General features: G+C 48.5%; 1 protein-coding gene across 6 annotated transcripts in view; it reads right to left on the bottom strand.

Annotated features, from left to right (window-relative positions):
* The window catches only part of MAPKAP1 (MAPK associated protein 1), a 223,178-nt gene that overhangs the window by 44,126 nt on the left and 158,294 nt on the right, over nt 1-20,758 (bottom strand). For 5 of the 6 annotated variants that reach the window (XM_040963887.1, XM_040963892.1, XM_040963889.1 and 2 more), the window contains one exon: nt 12,143-12,250. The exons of the other annotated variant lie outside the window; for it this stretch is intronic. In XM_040963887.1, the coding sequence (XP_040819821.1) occupies nt 12,143-12,250 (108 nt within the window). The remainder of the gene's footprint in view (nt 1-12,142; nt 12,251-20,758) is intronic. 6 annotated transcript variants of the gene reach the window in all.

Genomic DNA, 20,758 nt, shown 5'->3' with positions numbered 1-20,758 from the left:
TTAGAGAATGCTTTTTTTCTTTTCTTTTTAAAGATTTATTAGTTTGAAAGGCAGAGTTATAAGTGGGAGGGGGAGGGAGAGAGAAAGAGATTAAGAGAAAGAGAGATTTCCATCCTCTGGTTCACTCCCTAAGTGGCTGCTAAGCCAAAGCCAGGAGCTTTACCCAGGTCTCTGAGTATGAGGCTGGAGCCCAAGCAGTAGGGACATCTTTTCCCACTTCCCAGCCACACTGGCAGGGAGCTGAATTGGAAGTGGAGCAACCAAACAGGAAACGGAAACTATACAGAATGCAGGTGGCAGCTTAATCCTCTGTGCCACCTGATGTTTTCACACTGAACTTATTAGAAATCGCACATTCAACTTGCCAGCACCCTAGGAGTCCTCAGCTCGGCGCACTCTGCTATCTATGAAACGTTTCCCTGTCGGGATGTGGAGAGTATCTTGCCCGTGAGGTCCTCCCTGCCCCAGGTCACCTTTCTGCCTACCGCATGTCCTCCTGGCCTCCCGATTCCGAAGCTCAAGTGACACTCCGGGAAACCTGCTGGGCCCGGCCCCCAGTCCAGTTCTGCTCCCTCTGTAAGCATCCTCTGCAGTTACCATGGGCAGTGGCCACCTGCCCCGCTGGTGTACGAGGCAGGAGATTAAACATGAGCTCAGGAAAAACTGCCTGGGTGAACGCGGGGAGAGTCCTGCGGAAGCACAGGCCCTGGCAGGGCTGCCCTCACTGCCAGGGCTCTGGTGGGCCCGGGCCCCCTTGGGCAATACCTGTGACTCAGGACAGAGCTGCGAGGGGCAGGAGAGCCAACAGCTCCAGCTTAGGATGGAATCTTTCACCTTCCCCAGTGTATAAGTCTACTGAAATGTAGCTGTCTACTTGTGCTTATTTAAAAAGTTTTTACCCAGGAGAATTATGGAGAATTTCAGTAAAACATATAAAGTCTTTAACATCTTAAAACTCATCTGGAATGATCTTTTTTGAGAGAATGCCATCATTAGATACAGCTTAGCTCGGAGGTCAAGAATTTCTGATTTACTAATTAGTATTTCCTAAATATTGCAGGTATTTGATTTGGAAAGAGGTTACAGCTTATTATGTTAAAAATGACAATTACTACAAAAACATACTTAAGATTTTCACATTTTATGATATTGGATTAAAACCAATTTAAAAATTACTATAACATGACATAATTTTTTTACTGAGCAATTTCAATGCCTGCTGTTAATAAAGCATCTTAGCCGTAAATGATAATTCAGATGCTTTTAGATAAAGTGGTGCATAAATATGGCTGGAAATTGATTTAGTTTCTTATAGAAGCTACTGAAGAATGACATATTTTGTTTAATACACCAGCTAATGTAGTCCTAAAAGCTCAAACAAGTGCCAGTTTTCACTCCTAAATTTGCTGTGGGAGATTAATGAAAACTTTATATTTTGCTGAAATGTTAATAATGGGCAGATGAGATGATAGGATTTTAGTAGAGGTCTTAAAGCTATGGAATAACCAGCAGAGCTTGTCAATTGCCCTGTATTAATTTTGTTCACGACTTACATAGCTGGAGCTGGCTCAACCCACTAATGCTTCTTGCATTGACCTTCTGCTCCCTGACAGTGTAAATTCACAGCCCGCCTGAGGACTGAAATCCCCTGGTACTTGGGTGAGTTCTGAGACTGGCCCTGGCTGACAGGGGCCATGTTTGCTTTTATGATCAGGAGGACAACAGCCGCTGAGGGGCAGTGAGGAATAGGGCTGTGCTTGCCCTGAGACCTGCTGCTCTCTGCAAAGCAGGGTGCCTGTCGAAGGCAGCTTTGGGTCTGGGCTTTCCAGTGCCAATTCTCCAGCAAGCCAAGGAGTGGCACTGCGTGGTGGGCAGGCCTGTGTGTCCATGCAACTTGCAACCCGCAGTGAGGTGGCTGAGGGGCAGGACACCTGTGGGGTCAGGGCAGGGTTCCTGAGCCTCACAACCTTACCCTCAAGCGAAGACCATCCAAGGACAGAGGAGCAAGGTATATACCAAAAGTGTGTTTCTGAGCAAGAAAAATCCTACAGATCTGTATGAACCCCTTTACTGCTTAACATGGAAGACATCTGCCACTGAACCTCGGGTATATTAAAATGATTACTGTACTATCAATCCACATCAGAAAGCCTACTTCTCTATTCAAGAATAGATATTTTTACCCAAAGTGAATATCAGAACCAGAACGTATTAAAAAATAAACATATTTTAAAAAACCTCCCCAAATCGTTAATTTTATTGAAGTATAACCCTTTGGTATTTTGTTAAATTAGCAATTAAAAAGGTTGCAAGCAATTAAATGAAACAAAAGCCACACTGTGTTCATCTACATTAATGTTGAACCGAGTCTCTTCATGAATGACAAGATAAATTGTAATGGTGTCTTCAAAGACTTCACAATGTATTTTGTCAAAGTCAGGAGTGTTAATGTCTCTATGTGCCACGGATTACCATAATGTATTGTGTCAAAACGCTCGAGCTGCAATAACTCAAAGATGTATTGTGATAGATCAAATTTTGGGGTGAGGCCTAATAGTGACTTGAGTGTCAGAGCTCAAATGGCCTAAAAGCACTCAAAGAATGAGGGGGAGAGCAGTTCCAACGTGGGGGGACTGGGAGGACAGGTAGAATGCCCCAAGAGGAGGCAGCCAGGAGGGAGGTGGGGAGGAAGAGCCCTGGCACCTGCCTGAGGTGAACAACAGCCACACGAGGCTGGGGCAGGGGGTCACACGATGGCCAGAGAAGGGCTTGAAGGTAGCCCTGGAACTTAACATTCAAAGAGTACATCACATACAGCTGAGAAAGGCAGGCTCCGGTCTGAATCCTGATGTTAATGGCCAAGACTGGCTCAAAGCCTGCCAAGATCCCAGTGTCAGGAAGGGCAGAATATGGGACAGACCTGTTCGAGTCTGGGGTCCATGTTCCCCCTATTGCTCCCCTTTCTTCCTGCTCCCAGAATCCAGTGATACTGAAGGTTGTTTGTGGTCTACCTTCCTAACCACTCATCTCTAGGCAATGACAGGGAAAGTCTGCTGAGCTGAGAGCTGCAAACCATTAGTGGTCTGCACAGTGGCTCTCGCTGCCCTCAAAGTGGCTGGAGGGGATCCTCAAAGGGTCTTCAGAGTGTTCTTGAAGCTATTTTCAATACGAAAAGACGCTTTTTCTCTGCAGAAGTACCTTCTATCTGCTGGCTCGCTCTTCAGATGGCCACAATGGCCTGGGCTGGGTCAGGCCACAGCCAGCAGCTCTATCTAGGCCTCCTAAGCACTTGGGCCACGTTCTGCTGTTTTAACAGGTACATTAAAGCCCGGCGGTGTGGCCTAGCAGCTAAAGTCCTCGCCTTTAACAAGCCGAGATCCCATATGGGCGCCGGTTCTAATCCCGCCAGCTCTACTTCCCATCCAGCTCCCTGCTTGTGGCCTGGGAAAGCAGTCGCGGACAGCCCAGAGCTTTGGAACCCTGCACCAGTGTGGGAGACCCGGAAGAAGTTCCTGGATCCTGGCTTTGGATCGGCATAGCATTGGCCGTTGCGCTCACTTGGGGAGTGAATCATCGGATGGAAGATCTTCTCTGTCTCTCCTCCTCTCTGTATATCTGACTTTGCAATAAAAATAAATAAATCTTAAAAAAAAAAAAAAACACAGGTACATTAGCAGGAAGCTGGTTTGGAAGTCAAGCATCTGCGACTCAAAAAAGGGCTCACATGGGATATCAGTGTTGTAAATGGAGGTCACAATACTCGCCCCAGGCTACTGTCTTTTTCATGCCCATTTTGTGACAAGGGCATAAACGAATAAAGTTCATTGACCTGGTTAGGACTTTACATTGCAGCTAACCATTTATATTTGAGTTTTGGTATAGCAATAAGTTACTATCAACAATAATCTACCAAAGTAGATATGAAAATCCAGGCATCTTCTATGAGCTGGGTAAAGGTGGTGGTAATATCCAGTGCAGGGCCTAGCACAAGGTAGGAGGCCGGAGAGTAAACAGGGCATCTGTTATTCTGTTTCCAAGGCTCACTGATGTTTTGCACACAGAACCACACTGGCTTTGGCTAAGTTGGACCTTTGCTCAGCTTACACCATCTGCATACAGAGTTCTTTCCAGTCTTATCTACAAAAATGAACAGGACCTCATACACCATTGCTGGCTTCCCGTGAGGACTCCCTGGCAGACTTTGCTGAAGGGCATGGTCTCAATGGCTGCCAGAGAAGCTAACATTCACTGAGTGGTGCCTGTAGGAAGCACGATGCTCAGCACACACATCCTCCTTTTCACACAGGTAAGAAACACGATGCTCAGGATGCCATTCTGCTGCTGCTGTTGCAGAGTAGAAGCTGGAGGCAGGAGATGAGCCCGACTCTTCTTCTGAGCCTGCCTCAGCACACAGCTCACCTTGGGTAAGCACGGACAAGCCCATGGGCCCCGGCAGCACCCAAGCACAACACCAGCGTGCCTGGCATCACCAGAACAAAGGAATCAGGATTCAAACAACAATCCCTGCTCCTCCAGTCAGACTAAGCTGGATGTGTGAGTCAGGAGGAACAGCTCTTCTTAGCTCCCTGCATCCATCATTTTTTTTTTCCACAGGCCTTTCAAGTCCCCTAAGCCCCATAAGCTCAAAGCTTCTCCTCTATTAAACACTTCCCTTCAGCTACTAGTCATTTTTGCTGGTCTCTAAAACACAATCAATAGGTGATATAGTACACCACCACCACACTCACACACGCCCCTCTGTAGTAATCTCTCTAAAGCCACCAGGATCACACAGGATGTAACCTTCCCCACAGCCCACCATGCTACGGGCTGTGACCAGCGAGAGGGTCCTTGCTGTCAGTGCTTAATGGATTCAATTCTCGAAGCCAGAGCCAGCCAGGCGGCAGGACTTTGTACCTGGAGATTTCAGGCCCTCTTCAATCAATCAAGGCAATCTTGTTTTATGAGGTGATCGGAAAGAAATGGTTTCAGGTTTGCAGTGTTTCTTAGCAGTGCCGCCTGTGGAAGGGGCAACTAAGGCTTGGCATGCCAGACCCTGGTTGCCCCTCCATGCTCGCCCATGTTCATCTCCTGCCAAGTCCCGCTTCTCCAGGCTTTCAGCAGAGCAGTGCTTTCTTTGGTCTGGACAATGCCTCTCTTATGATCTAATTCCACTTTTCTTCTTTAAGAAGAAACCCACTATTCTCACCAGCATTGATCCCCTTCTTAGAACTCACTCCTTTCCACAATCCATGGCGTTACCTAACTGTGGGTTCCATAATGAAGGGGCTGGAACTCCCCACTCGCCAAACATCATCTCAGTGTCAGGAGCAAACACAAGGCCAGAGGGAATCTGGTCAGCCATGGGAGGACAAGGTGTGACGACTGGACAGATGCCTCATCACAAGTATGCTTAGCAGCAGGCTGATGACTCCTATTCCTTTAATGTGGCTTTATGGAAACACAAAAAATGGCTGGGGATTGTGAAGCCTGGTATTTCTGACAATTTACATGGCAAACAGCTAAGAAACGCAGTTTGTCATCAACACTGAGGTGTCAGGGAACAAAGGCACACATGCTGGCGGAATCCCACCTCCTTCCAATCCAGAGTCACTGCGGAAACGTCCCTTGATGCATTACCGTTAGTCAGGGGCTGCGGGGCGGATGCTGGGGCCGGAGCCTGGCAGAGGGATGCAAATCCCCGTGCCCTCACTTAGTGCCCAGACTGGGTTTGTGGCTTGTCAAACATGTTTCCTTACTGCTCTAATGGACCAGTGTATCGCTTAATGAAAGTTCTTAATTGTAATTCAATTAATTACATACACAGAGTCCCCAATTACATTTTCCAATAAGACATTGGCTGTGGTACAGGTCTAAATGCACTTAACCAATTTTAATATATTAAGACCAATTTCCCTTGAATACTAATTACCACCTAATGATAAAACTGAGAAGGGAGGGGGATTTTTGAGAAAGGCAGAGTGGAAAATGTAATTCATGTGGAAGTTCTTGGCCTATGCAGCACACTGCGGGCACGCCTTTGCTGGGGAGGATGTGGCAAGGTCACAGGTCTGCTTCTAGCACAGGTTGGCACAGCTTCCTGCACCTGGCTCTGCCCCAGGGGTCAGCTGCCCTTGGTGCTGCCCAATGTCCAGTGGGGTTGGTGGGAAGTCTGACACACTGAGAGGGGAGAAGAAACAACGGAGACGAGGCCACTCACATGCGGCGTCCGTGAGCGACGGACACGCAGTCTCCCGCTTCAGGCACGGAGACCCACAGCTCAGCACAGGCTTTCTGAGAGTTCAGGCCTCCCAAACGCCCCACAGGGCAGGGATTATTGTCAACTTTTATAGACGGGGACATGAGGGTTTACAAAGGAGGGCTTGGCCCAGGTCACATGGCAGCTCCACACATCTGACTTCTCCACAACACAGTGCTCACAGGCCAAAGGGAAGCCGGCTGTGAGAGGTGGACACCGCCTTCTGCTAGAAAGCCATTATGCGACGGCGGCTTGAAAAAACCCTCACCTACATAGGAAATTCCTTCTAGTGAATGCCAGCCCTCCCAAGCCAGACATGTCAGTGACTTTGGGTAATAACTCACCCTGAAATCTACAAAGGCCATCACAAGCCAACGCTATTTGTAAGCAGTTTACTTGCATGACCACATTTTCCTTTCTATCTGGAGTGCTGTTATGATAAAAGGGGCTTGAAGCCCTGATGTATACATCATGTGGTGGAACTGGTAAGCTTGGTCATGGGTACTAAAACAGGTAGAGGCTCCCGAAACTGGAGGGCCCAGCATGGAAGTCTCCAAGCCTGGCACTGAGGCAGCCTGGAGGAGGGCTAGGGCCCCTTGGGCAAACACCACACAGAGGATCCGGAAAGGTACCCGCAGATGGCCACCACCCTCTCTCTTTCCCCTGTTGCTTTTCCTCTTTTTTTACTTGGTGCGGTGGGGGCAGAGTGCAAGCACCACCACAAAGAAACCTCCCTTGCCAAAGATGCTTGCTCAGACTCCAAGGTTCCCTTAAGAGTGACCACACTGCAGACTTGCCCCTTAAAGCTCCAGTGATGAGCCCAGTGTCAGGGGTTTATGGGTTTCACTCCACCAGAGGGAGTGTGTGCAGCAGGGCACTCAATGTTCTCTGCCCACTGTTGAGTCACATGCAGTGTGGCTCCACATGAGTAATCAGAGCAGCCTGCTGTTGTGTCCTTCTCGGGGGTCTTGGAGTGGAAATGAGAAGAAGCTTCCCCTCACTTGGGAGCTGACATGCCTACATGACAGCTCTAATCCTGTACTCGCAATGCCAGGATCCCATACGGGTGCTGGCTCATCCTGGCTGCTCCACTTCCCATCCAGCTCCCTGCTTGTGGCCTGGGAAAGTAGTGGAGGACGGCTCAAAGCCTTGGGACCCTGCATCCACGTGGGAGACCCAGAAGAAGCTCTTGGTTTCTGGCTTTGGCTCCAGCCAGTGTGGCCAAAGTTTACTCTGGGGGGAGTAAACCAGTAGATGGAAGATCTTTCTGTCTCTGCTTCTCTCTTTATAAACCTGTGTATCTAATAAAAATAGATAAATGCTAACAGAAAAAGTCCAACCAAGGACTGACAGGATGAAGCTGTAAGCATCCTGTGACCTGCAAAGGGAAGATCACAGGAGAGCAAAAGGCACTGCTCGGGCACCCGTAGTGCTGCCCACAGCGATATCTGCATATGAGGGTAGCCAGGCTCCGCTCTCACTAGTCTCTCTCCGCTCTCTGAGGGTCCCAGCCAAGGTGTACAGGCTGTCACTGTCATTCATGCGACATGAGCCAGTCCTGTCACCCTCTGCACCACGTCTCCTACAAAACAAGGATGACCACACTGCTCTGCAAAGTCCTTGAAGGCACAACACTGGTTTCTCGTTGTCTCACAGAAACCCAAGCACCTCTGTCTTCATGGGAATTAAGCTTGAAGTGACAGAATCTGCCCAACATCACAGCTGCCAGAGCTAAACCATTGCTGCCACAAGCAGGTGAACACGCCACCTACACAGTGCTGGAATGGTCATTTCAGGCCTATTTTGCTCACAGTAAAGGGAAATTGCAGTTCCTCTCCTAAAGCTGCGGAGAGTAAGCTGATGGCACCCTCCTTCTGAGGATCCAGAAGGGCTATGTGCAGCCAATGGCTGGCCGAGGACACTGGCAACATCTGGCAGGGAGGAACACGGAGGCTCAGCCTGCTGCCAGAGGCTTGGACGAGAATGGAAGTCTTTAACGCTACATCTTTCCCATCATGCACTCCTGTTTCCTTCTGGTCGGTCTCCAGCTTCTGGCAGGCAGCTGCCTGGAGGCTGCAGCAGACCGGAAAGCTCAAGGACTTTGGCTTGTCATTTTCTTATTTAGGCCAAAATCCAAGCACAAATGTTAGCGCTCAGTCCCTAGGCAGAAGCTCTTGTCGAACCAGCTTCTTCTGCAAGCTTCTCTCCTAGCTTGTAAACACGTGTTCCATCACCATTCTCAAGGATGGGAATGCGTGGTTTCACCTGCTCCCTCAGGGCAGGCTTTGGAATTAGCTGACTCAAAATTGTACTTCTATCACGACCCGACTGGCTGATTTTGGGCAAGTATAACCTTCCTTTAGAGTAGTAGCTTATAGGGTAGTTACAAACATGAGTAAGTCTTTGCAAAATATGTAGCACAATGCTTCATGGTGGTAGGCCTGAATAAAGACCCTTTGGTGTGGCAGATGTAATGCTATCTACCTGCCTCTCATGGAGCTTCCATGCTGCAGCATCCAACACTTGCTGGAAAGAGCTCTAAAAGTTTTGGAGTTCTCTGGTTCTGACACAGAATCGGCCCTGTTCTGGAGCACCTCTTTCCTTAAATCGTCCTCCAGGTGCCCACCATTTCTGTGATGCCAGACGTCCACAGCCAGTCCCCACCTGCTCTGTTAGCCACAGGACACTGCTCCTTCCTCAGGTAGTATAGTTCAGTTACTGAGTGCTTGACATATCCCAGGCATTGTTCTTTTTAAAGATTAATTTATTCTTATTGGAAAGTCTGATATACAGAGAGAAGAGACAGAGAGGAAGATCTTCCATCCGATGATTCACTCCCCAAGTGGCTGCAATGGCCGGAGCTGTGCCGATCAGAAGCCAAGAGCCTGGAGCCTCTTCTGCATCTCCCACTCAGGTGCAGGGTCCCAAGGCCTTGTGCGATTCTCCACTGCTTTCTCAGACCACAAGCAGGGAGCTGGATGGGAAACAGGGCAGCTGGGATTAGAACCGGTGCCCATGAGATCCAGGTGCATGCAAGGTGAAGACTTTAGCCGCTAGGTATTGCGCCAGGCCCTCCAGGCACTATTCTAACAGTTTCATGATGAATCCTCCCACGCAGCTTAGGAGCGCTGACAAACATCCCAGGAGAGGTTGTGTCCAAGGCCACACAGCAAGTTAAGTGGCAGAGACAAATTCTGACAGAGGCAGTGTGCTTCCATGTCACATTTTCTTCAAACAGATAATACATAATTTAACTTATTTCTAAAACAGCTTTAAGAATAACAAGCCTGTTCTCATCAAACATACCAACCAAGAAAATGGAAGAAACTTCCCTTTTAAAAATCTTTCATCTCAACCCCTCTTAACAGCTAGATAGAACAAAACAATGTGTGGTTCTTAGTAGGAGTTTCTGCTTACAACTAATATGTATTCTATATACATTTTTTCTAGAAAATACAAATTGTTTTTGTGGATGGGTGTTGTGGTACAGGGAGTTAAGCTGATGCTTGCAAATCTACATCCTGCATGGCATGCCAGCTCAAATCCTGGCTCCAGCACAGCTAATACACTTGCCTGCCAAGGTGGTTGGGAAGGCAGAAGATGGTCCTGCCAGCTAGTCCCTGATACTTACATGGGAGAAGGTGACAGAGTTTTGTCCGACCTAGCCTGGGCTGTTGCAGGTATTTTGGGAGTAAACTACCAGATGGGAGATGCTTTCTTCCTTTCCCTCTTTCTGTCACCCTGCCTTTTTTGATTTTTAAGATATATATTTTATTTCTTATTTGAAAGGCAGTTATAGAGATAAAGGGATACAGAAAGAGAGCTCTTCCATCTGCTGGTTCACTCCCCAAATGGCCACAGAGGCCAAGGCTGAGTCAATCTGAAGGCAGGAGCCAGAGCTTCTTTTGGGTCTCCACGGAGGCCCAGGGACTTGAGCTGTCTTCCACTGCATCCCCAGGCCATGAACACTGGAAGTGGAGCAGCTGGGACACAAACCAGCACCCATGTGGGTGCCAGCGCCACAGAGGCCTAGTTTCCTACACCATGACACTAGCCCCCTCTATTTGCTATTTTTAAATCAAAGGTTCCAGATACTTATTTCTCAATTCCTAAACACATATAGATCTTGTAGCTGTTTTTCTCCTTATTATTTTTAGCTTCATTTCGTTGTGATCAGGTAGTATATCTCATATGAGACGATGCATAGGGATACACTGTATATTTTCTGGCTAGCCTTCTAATGTCAGATAACAGAAATAATCCTGTGAAGATTGTCACCAGGTACAAATCTTGTGGCATTTTAGATCTCTTCTCTTTTTATTTGAAAAATCTACCTGGGTAAGACACTTTCAGTTCCAAGTGATACGTGTAAGTCACTCATGGTGACCATAAGCAGCACACTAGGCTCTCCACCTAACGAGGCCTTTCCTAGCGACACCCAGCACGTAGGGCAGCGCTACTTACACCGATGCTTTAAGGTTACTGAGTGGACAGACAGCTTGGCAAGTAAATGTTCACTACGGAACCCAATGTTTTGGACCACTTGAGAACCAGCGATTTTTAGTTTACTTCTTGAGAATTTACGTGTGACACTCATACCTGGCCATAGCCTTTGGGGGCTCTAGTTCCTGGCCCCCCAAGAATACACAATCCAACGCCAAGTGTGTGCCTCATGTTCCTGCTGCGGCCTCTGTATGCAGGGGCAGCTGCAGGGAGCCTGTCCGGAGCTTCTGGCCACTCAACCCACACATACTTCACTCCTGAATCAATGACAGACAACAGGATATGGGTCAGGGACACCCCCACAGATCTGGCAATCTAGTGGGGGAAACAGACTCTAGTCAGAAGAGAGTTCAATGGGGACCCGTGTGAGCGAGGGAGCAGTTTAGATGCCTGGGGGACAGGAGGTTGGGGCGCATGCTCTGGGGCCCGTCCTGCGCCACTGGCATGGAGGGGAGCGGCAGCAGGCAAAAGCAGTGGCTGCATGACAGTCCTGGGCGCAGCACTGATGGAGCTCAGCCTGCCCCAGCCACAGGCCTCCCACGACTTGTTTCTTGTTTTTTGGCAGGTTATTTTTAATCTAATTTTATTGATTTAAAAGGCAGAGTTCGAGACAGGATAGCGAGAGAGCAGAATCTTCTAGCCACTTGGTTCATTTTCCAAATGGCTGCATCAACCAGGGCCCAGCCAGGCTGAAGTCCTAGAGTTTCTTCTAGATAGATGTCTCATATGGGTGCAGGGGCCGAAACACGTGGGCCATCTTCTGCTACTTCTCTGAGTGCATTAGCAGGGATCTGGGTGAGAATGGAGCAGCCAGGTCTTGAACTGGCAGCCATATGGCATTCTGGAGTTGCAGGCAGAGGCTTAATCAGCTACGCCACTGTGCTGGGCACTATTTGTGTCTTAAGTCAGTGGTAGTATAGAGAGAATGATGCTAAAAGTCCACAACTCAGAAATCAGAAGAGCAAATGAAATTAATTGAGGTCTTAAAGCTCTCGACCTAGCAGTGGAGAAACACCTCATTGCCTCCTGCCGGAACAGGTGAATTTTCCAAAACCTTGAGGTTTGAACAGTGATATTAACAGGGTCAATTGGTCTGTTACAAAACTGCCTTTGCCTCAGAAAGGCCCTCCCATTTCTCAGCTGTTTCCCACAGTTCTCTTAACTAATCACAGAGCTAAGCAGAAAGCAGGCTCTACGGAAAGCAGGGACTCAATCATTTCCCTCTGGGGCAGGCTGTAGGCAGCCACATTCTGGGCTGCCCTGGGCAACAGGCCTTCCAAGGTGCCCAGGAAGGTCAGAGCAGTGAGTGCTCCCCAGCCCCCGGCGTGTGAGCATTTCTGCAACAGACAAGGCGGGCACAGAGCAAGGTGGCCAACGTACTGTTCTCGCGGACCAGGCAGAACTCCCAGGCGCTCTGGCTCTCCAAAGTGCTCTCCAGGTCCACGGCGACATTGGGCTCGCTCTGCTTCTCCAGGCGGTACTGAGGGCCTGGAAGATCAAAGGGGCAGGAGGAGGGGAGCAAGTCTGTAACAGTGCACTTCACATTGGAAAACCACATCCTGGGGAACAGCTGGAGCTGGCCTCCCAGGGCCCAGCTAGCCAGGATGGAGGAGTTCAGCTCTCCCCCACCATATTGTTCACACGTTTGGTTGGCCTGTTGGCAGGTGTGTTTCCAGTCAGTCTGCCCTCAAATCAGCTGAGAGGCAAATGACTGTGAAGTCTAACTTGGGGTCCCAGGCAGCTGTAGCACCCATCAGGCCTGAGCAGGTCACTATTTACTGTGGACCTGCTTCCTCATATGCCACGTGGAAACGGTTACCCCTCGAAGGGTTACCTCGAAGACAGCAGGCGGGACAGGAAGCACTCACCTCCTAAGGCCCTGCCCTCACAGGAGGTCCCCTACCAAGGCGCTTCTTGCTGCCGCTATGTAATAGTTCAGCATCAATTATAATCAGGTAGGATTTGGTATTTAGAACTCAAATATGGTAATATTTTAAAAACCTGAAACTTCAAGAAATTGGCAAATTAAAAACATCCATTTTAGGTTTCTGGGTCACAGGGATAGAAAGACAGGGGGTGCTGATGGGTGTCTCCACTGAGACATTTATGAGATTACATGAGACACCAGTCCCAAGGTTCTGGAATGTAGGAGCCCAGCTTCCCGGTGGGCCCAGGCAGATCTCCATAAAACGTTGGGCATTTTATACATTTATTCATATATTGCTTTTGTCTATCCAAATGACACTCTTGTTCTTTTCAGATTACACCTAACAGGTCCAATGATCAGATTCAAAAGACTGCCCCTGTGATTTGTTAACGGTTATTGAAAAGATTAGAGGCATCACAAACTGTCTTCTTCTTTGGCCTCTGAAGGGCATGTTTGGTCAGAGGAGGTGTGAAAGATCTGCAGCAGGCAGCAGAGGCCGCGCGGGGCTTCTGTGTGGGGCTTCTGCGTGGGGCTTCCGTGTGGGGCTTCCGCGTGGGGCTTCTGCGTGGGGCTTCTGTGTGGGGCTTCTGTGCGGGGCTTCCACGAGGGGCTTCTGCGTGGGGCTTCTGTGCGGGGCTTCCGCGCAGGGCTTCCACAAGGGGCTTCTGCGTGGGGCTTCCGCACGGGGCTTCCACGAGGGGCTTCTGTGCGGGGCTTCTGCGTGGGGCTTCCAAGCGGAACTCGGATGGCTCGATCTGTTCTTCAGCTCTTGTCAACTTGATGGTGATCTGCTCCTTCCAGTCTGAGGCCTCACTCCTCCTGTCACGCGCCTTCCCCATGTTCTGTGTTCAGAGGCACTTCCGTTTCATGGTGTGCTTGGTCTTGAAGTGGGATTTCATTAGCACTTCTGCCAGTTCTCAGAGTTAACATACAGCCAATCACTTTTCCATTACTTAACATTCTTAAACCTTTACAAATGCACAAAACACACCCAACTACGTAAGCTAACATCTGCCCAGAAGTCTACATGACCTTTTGCACTCTAATATGCTATATTTAGACCAAGAAGGCACTGGTTCAACATTAAATGGAATAAAAAACAAACTTCAAAAAGATTAAAATATGGAAATGCAGACAATTCTCCACATGTCTGTTCCGTCACACGTTAGTGTCAGCACGTGCCAATCAGCAGGCTAGGCTGTGGCCACTCAATGGGAACAGGCATAGTCACTGGAGGAGAAACCGTGGGCCAACCACTCAGCTGTGCAGCAAAGGCAGTCACCTCTAAAGCTGGAGACTGCCAGCCAAGGCGGTGGCCTGTTGAATCACTTCTGGTCACCTCCACCTCAACAGCTGCCAGCAACACAGGGCCAAGGGTGCTGCGCTTCACTTCTCTGAGTGGAGGTGATGTCTGCATGCCATGCTGAGCCAGGATGCAGCCGGACTGCAGAGTCCCTTGGTTCCCCACCCGTGTCTTCAACTAGCCATGGACAGAATCTACTACAAAGCAAACCTGACCAAGAGGAGACTGGGCTGTTTTGTTTGGATATTAAGCCCCATGGTACAGTATAACAATACTTACATCTTACAAAGGACTTGAGCATTCATGAATTTTGGTATACATAGGGGTTTCCTGAAGCCTAATTCTCATGGATATTGACAACTACGATTTTTTTATGATAGCCAAAATTTGGGAACCTAAATCTAAGACTGATTAAGCAGTATAGAAAGACCATGAAACTAAAAGTGATGCTATAAAGATATGTCATAAACTCCTTCTAACATCCTACTTTATGAAAACAGTAAACTATAGTACAGTTTGCATAGTATGTCTACAACTGTGAAAGATATTTTTAAAGGTACAGCAAAACTGGAAGATGATTTCTAAAATGTGAACAGAGATTATACCAGATAAAATGCAAATGAGTACTTTTATTTTTTTCAAATTTCCCACAATAAACAAATGCCAACATCACATACTCCAATATCTTAGGTGTGTCATCTTTTTGAGGATCCTATAGTTATGACACATGCTGGCATTTCCTACAGGTCTTCGACAAGCAGTAATTTAATCAAAGCCAGATGCGATCTGTTTATAAAGACAGATCTTCATCTTAAGTAACCCTCCAACCTGACACGTGTCTTTGGAGGACGGTGCCTAGGCTGGTGGGCTTCGCGTGCTGTCACTCTGCCCAAGAGCCGCTCTGCAGGCGAGCCACCCCTTCCCTGACCGCCAGGGTCTAAGGTCTGGCTGCATCAGGGGACATTTCAGGCTGGGCTCCTCAGCAGGCTTTCTTCCTTTCAGTCTCTGCACCTGCCTGGGAAATGTGGGACAGGCAGAGCAGGCAGAGGGCGCCAGGCAGGGCCCCTTTTCCCTCTCCGCGACTCCCAGGCTAGCGCTTTGATGTCATCGTGCTGCACTCGCTTTCTTGCTGCTCGCACAGTTCTATTCAGTTTGCTTCCTGAGGATGCTTCCAGGACTTCCTCCTTAAAAGTCGTCGATGACTTTCACTTCCCCACGCTCCTTTGGCACCAAGCATGCCATACACGTGTCCATGACCTCAGCGAGTCCCACAGCAACCCGAGAGGCACACACAATCATCTCCGTTTCACAGCGTTAGACCTGATGATCACGCAGCCAGGAGAAACGACACCCAAGGGTCCTCAGGCGCCAGAGTGCCTGCGCCTTGAACCTTTCTCCTCCTGCAAACTATAAATTACTGGCCAATTTATAAAAAGCCCATAGCTTATCCCATAAATACAGATTTTTGTAGATCTGTAGATTCATCTTGGTTTTGACTCACTTAACCTGGGATTTCTATCAATTCAAAATGAAAATGATCTGAAGTAATTTATTTTAGTCAAATTCACACATACCAAATATCCTTTGCTTTGGCTGCATTTTGTTCATGGCACATGGTGCCCTCATGAAGACACCATTTTCCTACCCACAGCATTCCTTTCTACGCCCAGCTTTGCCAGTGACTGAATTCCCAGGGCTGCCTTCTGCTCTGGGACCCCCCTGCTCTTCCCTAAAGCTGAAGAACAACTTGGAAATCAACTTCTCAACCTAGGCAAGGACTGATGGGAGCTGTCTCTGGGTGGTTAAACTAGATGAGACTTAAGAGCTAAAGCTAAAACTACCTCTAAGAAATCCGCCCTTGTCTCCTTAATTCTTGCCCAAATACCAGGTAAGCAGATCTAAAACAGCATCAGGTGTACCGAGAAGCTCTTATGGCCTGACAGTTAAGGGCATGGACTGGGGCTCATGGCCGAGTCTAAGACTTGGCTGAGCAAGTCATTTGTCTGGCTTTGGGCCAACTTGTTTAATCTCCTTTAGCTTCTTCTGAAATGGGGATACTAACAGCACCTCCTCCGGAGGCTTCCTGAGGCCCCAGTGAGCCGCAGGCTGGGCAGGGGAGCAATCTACATCAGTAGTTTTAGTGCCAGCTACGATCACCTTCAAGGAACTGTTATAATAAAAAAAGGTCACAACAAAACAGGGTGTGCTGGGTACAGTGCTAGGCCTTTGCTGCAGGTCTCCTCAGCCACCCTAGGAGCACTGTGACATACAGAGGCCGCCTAACAAGCTCAGAGTTCTTTAGGAAGTGCTGCAGCTGGGGCTCACACCCAGGCGGCCCTGGCCTGAGCTCTCTATATTAAATCAGGAATTACAACACCCACTCATACCAAGTTCTTAATAAATGACTGCTGATGTTACTCAAGATTATGATAGCCTGGACCTACTAGCTATCAAATTACACTCTCCATCAACTGCTTGCTTAGTTTTTAGGCAGCTGGCATGGGAGGAAAACTGAGTAGAACATCCAAAGACATTTAAAAACACAAGCTGTGAGGTCAGTTTCTATGGCATACGTTTGCTAAAGAAATGACTCAACGACACAGAAGGTCCCCTTACTCGGAACAGGATGTAGCTCTCACGGCAGCGTCTACCTCTGGAGAGAGGCTGTAAAATGTCTCAGCTGCGAAGGAAGCCGCAGGCCCTGTGCCTCACAGCTGAGGGGAACACACGCATCGGGTCCCTAGCAGCAGTCTCTGCGGTGACGGTGACTGTGACGGCTAGAGAGGGCTGCTGGGTGCAGCAATGATGAGTTCCCTGCACTGAGTGATCTGGGAACAGAACACTGCCTGGGGCTCCTTGGGAGCGTTCCAGGCAGCCTTTCTATGGGGATATGCAAATCTGAGGTCTGGAATCTGTTGGGGGTAGACCAGGTGCCAGGGAGCTTTCTGTGTCCCTTTCACCCTAGACTGAAACACAAAAGGTGTTACCACAGGGTTTCATCAGGGCTGAAACCCAAATCCCAAGAGAGCAGGCATGCTGCTGCCTCCAGCACTCTGGACTCAGCACCCTGGCTTGTTGATGTATTTCTGCACAGTGTGGCATAAACCTGCTGAGTAATTGCTCTCATGGCCTGCTAGAAAGCTCAGCCGGACATGTGTGTATTCTGACTATGATGTGGGCATGCATTTATTTCTGTGCTGGCTCTTCCTTGGGACTTATCTTGCTATTGAATCTTATTTTCCTTATCATTTCATGTTGTTTCATTTTTTGATTTTATCTTTGTACAATTATAATACTACATGCAGGGACCAGCATGAAGGCTCCACTGGCTAATCCTCCATCTGCTGGTTCATGTCCCAGCTACTTCACTATTCATCCAGTTCCCTGCTCGTGGCCTGGGAAAGCAGTGGAGGACGGCCTTGGGACCTGCACCCATGTGGGAGACCTGGCGGAGGCTCCTGGCTCTTGACAGGCTCAGCTCTGACCATGCAACCATATGCGGAGTGACAGTAGAGGAAGATCTTACTCTGTGTGAATCTGCCCTTTCAATAAACATAAATGAATCTTCAGAAAAGACTGTCATGAGGTAAAAGCATACTACATGCAGTCTAAACGTTTTCTGGACCGAGGCAGGGCGTGGATGAAACAATCCTGGCTGCTACTGAGCGCCACGTGAGAACAGCCCATGTGGAAAGCTGACAGGGGTGACTGCTCTCACGGCCAGGCCTTCTGGTCAGCTGCTTCACACTCACCACCGTGAAGGGCTGGTTTAACCCAAAACAGCTTCTTGCATCCCAGAAAAAGCAAGGTGTGAGAAAATCAAAGGAAAGTCTGGGTTTGAACAGAAAACTCCTGACACCTCTATGCCAAGCTGGAATGACACTGCATTTGTTCACCTGTAAAACGGGATAACCAAACTGCCTCCAGAGGGTTTCTGTGAGGAGTAAGTGGGCAAGCCAGGATGTCCCTCAGCCAAGGGCTCTGTCTCACACAGTCACTCAAACAGAGGATTGCTGAAGTTCAGGCAGGCCCCTTGCCTAGGGGCCACAACAGACTAGCAGCTCTGTCAGGAGCAGGTGCATGTGGCGGGGATGCTGGCATGAGAAAACATGTCCCCGCCCCTCTTCACTCTTGTTCAAACTAGGGATGCGAGGGGGAGAGGGTGTGTGTGTCTGCAGATGGTAGCTCTTGAGCCATAGGCAGCCCTGGAAGACAGAGATTTGTTGAGCATCCGTGATTCCTACAGCCTCGCCTCGCAGGTCCTACAGTCTCAAAATGAAGAGTTAACGTGAGACTCCCACACAGCCCTCCAAGGACCAGCCTAGAGCCTGGGAACCTCAGTACTGTGTCAGGCACAGAGGTGTGGGAGTGGTGACTCCTGCCTTCCAAGGGGCCAAGGAGGCAAGACGCTCGAGCATGTACCTAAGAGGAGAGCCCAAGGAATCGGGCTCTTACCAAGGCAGGGAACAGGTGCTAGGGAGCCCTGAGGAGGCAACAGCGAATTCTCTCCTGCTTGTTTCCTGAGAAGGAAAATGGTCAGACTGAAGAAGTCGGGGGGTGGCTTACTTCTGCAGAGGTCGTGAACAGAGCACGCGGGCTGTGGGCTATGGGCCATGCAGGTGGAAGAGGTCAGTACTGAACAGAATTCAAGGGTATGCTGGCGCTGAGAGGCTTGGCCTGAATCGTTGAAGTTGTGGATTTTACTTTTATTTACAAACAAAAGATGTTAACAGGGCTGGGGAACGACCATCAGCTTTGTGTCTTGCTGGGTTTCTTCTGGTGGCTCTGCTGACAATGGGCTAACGTGGCCGGGTGACCCACTCAAGCAAGGCCCAGCGGGCCCATGTGCTGGGCTGCAGACTGCATTCTTCCCTGAGCGGGAGGTATCTGTGCTGTGCCGACCATGCTGCCTGTCTGAAGCCCAGTCCCGGCAGCAGCCATTCTTAACAGCCTGCCTCTTGTGTCAGCTCCCTCCCTCGCGGTCCTCGAGGGATGACCACTGCCATCCTCTGTCCCATCATAATGTGGGCACTGAACTATATTCTTGTGGGAACCATTGTAGCTTACACCTGCTGAGGCTCACGCTGGAGCATTTGGAATTTAAATAATGAAAGAACAAGCTGACATGATGATAAGGTCACACTTGAACCTTTCCTGAGCCAATACACAATTTGCTCTCAGTGAAATAGGCGAATATAATAAAATTAAATACAATTCCTATTACAAAAAAAAAAAAAAAAGACCAGGCTGTTCCAATAAACCAATTCTCCTTCCTGGTTAAACTGCAAACCTTCAGGAAAGGTTTTGAAAGCATGACCCATCAGTTCTAATTTTTAAAACTTATCCTTTCAGTCAAGACTAGAAAAAGGCCCATTCCAACTTTTATCTTTACTACAAAGTGCTGTTATCTTGGCCTGATGTCAGGAGCTCTATCTCTCTTTCTGCTGACAAGCAGAGACGAGGAAGATAAGATTGGAAACGAATCTCACTTCTCTGAGTAAATAAATAATCAATACTCATCTAAATGTAAATGAGAAGGTAGCCCCCGCTGATAACAGCACTCTTATCAGAGAGCCAATTTTCTTCAGACATTTGGCCTCAACCAAATCACCATCATTCAGCCCCAGCTTAATGGCAAAAAATCGTAACTAAATTGAACCGATCACCAGAGATCAACTAAGTTCGGCCTTGGCCACTTCAGGTTCAAATGTTTGGGAATGCAATTTTGCCCCCATTAACTTTCAACAGCAATGAAGAGCAGACTGGTCAAGGGGCCGGCCAGTCAGTGCAATAAACAAACCCTGGCCAAGGGGTCAGTCAGAGAGTGGACAGGGTTCACGGGAATGTGTGTCTGAGTGGTGTAGACGTTTAAACCACAACACTGCCATCAACGAAGTAAACCCAAATCTGGGAAGAGAAGGTTGGGGCTGGACCTGAGAAAACATTTGATTTTCTTAAAAATGATTAAAGTTTATGAAAACGAATGCAAATAAAGAAAAAAAGAGGTATTAGAAAGCCATGTGGCTAAAAATAACCTGAGGTTCAAATGATCAATTTCCTCTAACTAATTTGTCTCAGACATACATCTGACCCAGCAGTGCGGCACTGACCTGATTTTACTGAGAGAAGACGCGTCTACAAGACAAATCACTTTGAAACCACTGCACTGGGGTTTCCATTTCTTTGCTGCAAGACTCAATTCACTGCTGATGAGAGTATTGGGGAAATTATGACCATTATTGATAGGACAGCGAAACCACTTTTACACAGTAGTCTTCAGTCGACAGAAAGCTTGTGCTAGACCATTAATGGAGGTGTCAGCTAGAATCAGAAATTAAAGACAGAGGCTGGGAACAGCCTAATTTTTAGGGCATGTTAAGGACACAGGACACAAAGAAGCAGTAGCCACCCATCCTTACGAGCGTAACAGAGCCCAAAGGGGACAGGGAGCAGAGGAGAAGGCTGTTCTGCCTCTGGACCAGGGCAAGGAAACGCGGTTCTCCTGCCCGGCCCTTGCACTTCCAACAGTGTGGACTCTGCAACATGGCTGTCACACCTGACCAGCCACAGGACACATCTGGTACAAGACACAAAAACTACTCAAAAGTTTCAGTTTCTACTCTGGCTGTCAGTGATTCCAGAAAGTGGATGTGTGGTGTCAGTATGGCTGTGAAACCAGCAGGACTGGGATTAAAAGCCTGGTTCCTGGAGCAGGTGCTCCGCAGGACAGTTAATATCAACGATTAGCATGCTGGCATGCTGCGTG

Source organism: Ochotona curzoniae, unplaced genomic scaffold (genome assembly GCF_017591425.1).
Source record: "Ochotona curzoniae isolate NIBS_2020 unplaced genomic scaffold, NIBS_Ocur_1.0 scaffold_3208, whole genome shotgun sequence".
In the NCBI taxonomy this organism is placed as follows: domain Eukaryota; kingdom Metazoa; phylum Chordata; class Mammalia; order Lagomorpha; family Ochotonidae; genus Ochotona; species Ochotona curzoniae.
This window is presented reverse-complemented; position numbering and strand designations above follow the sequence as displayed.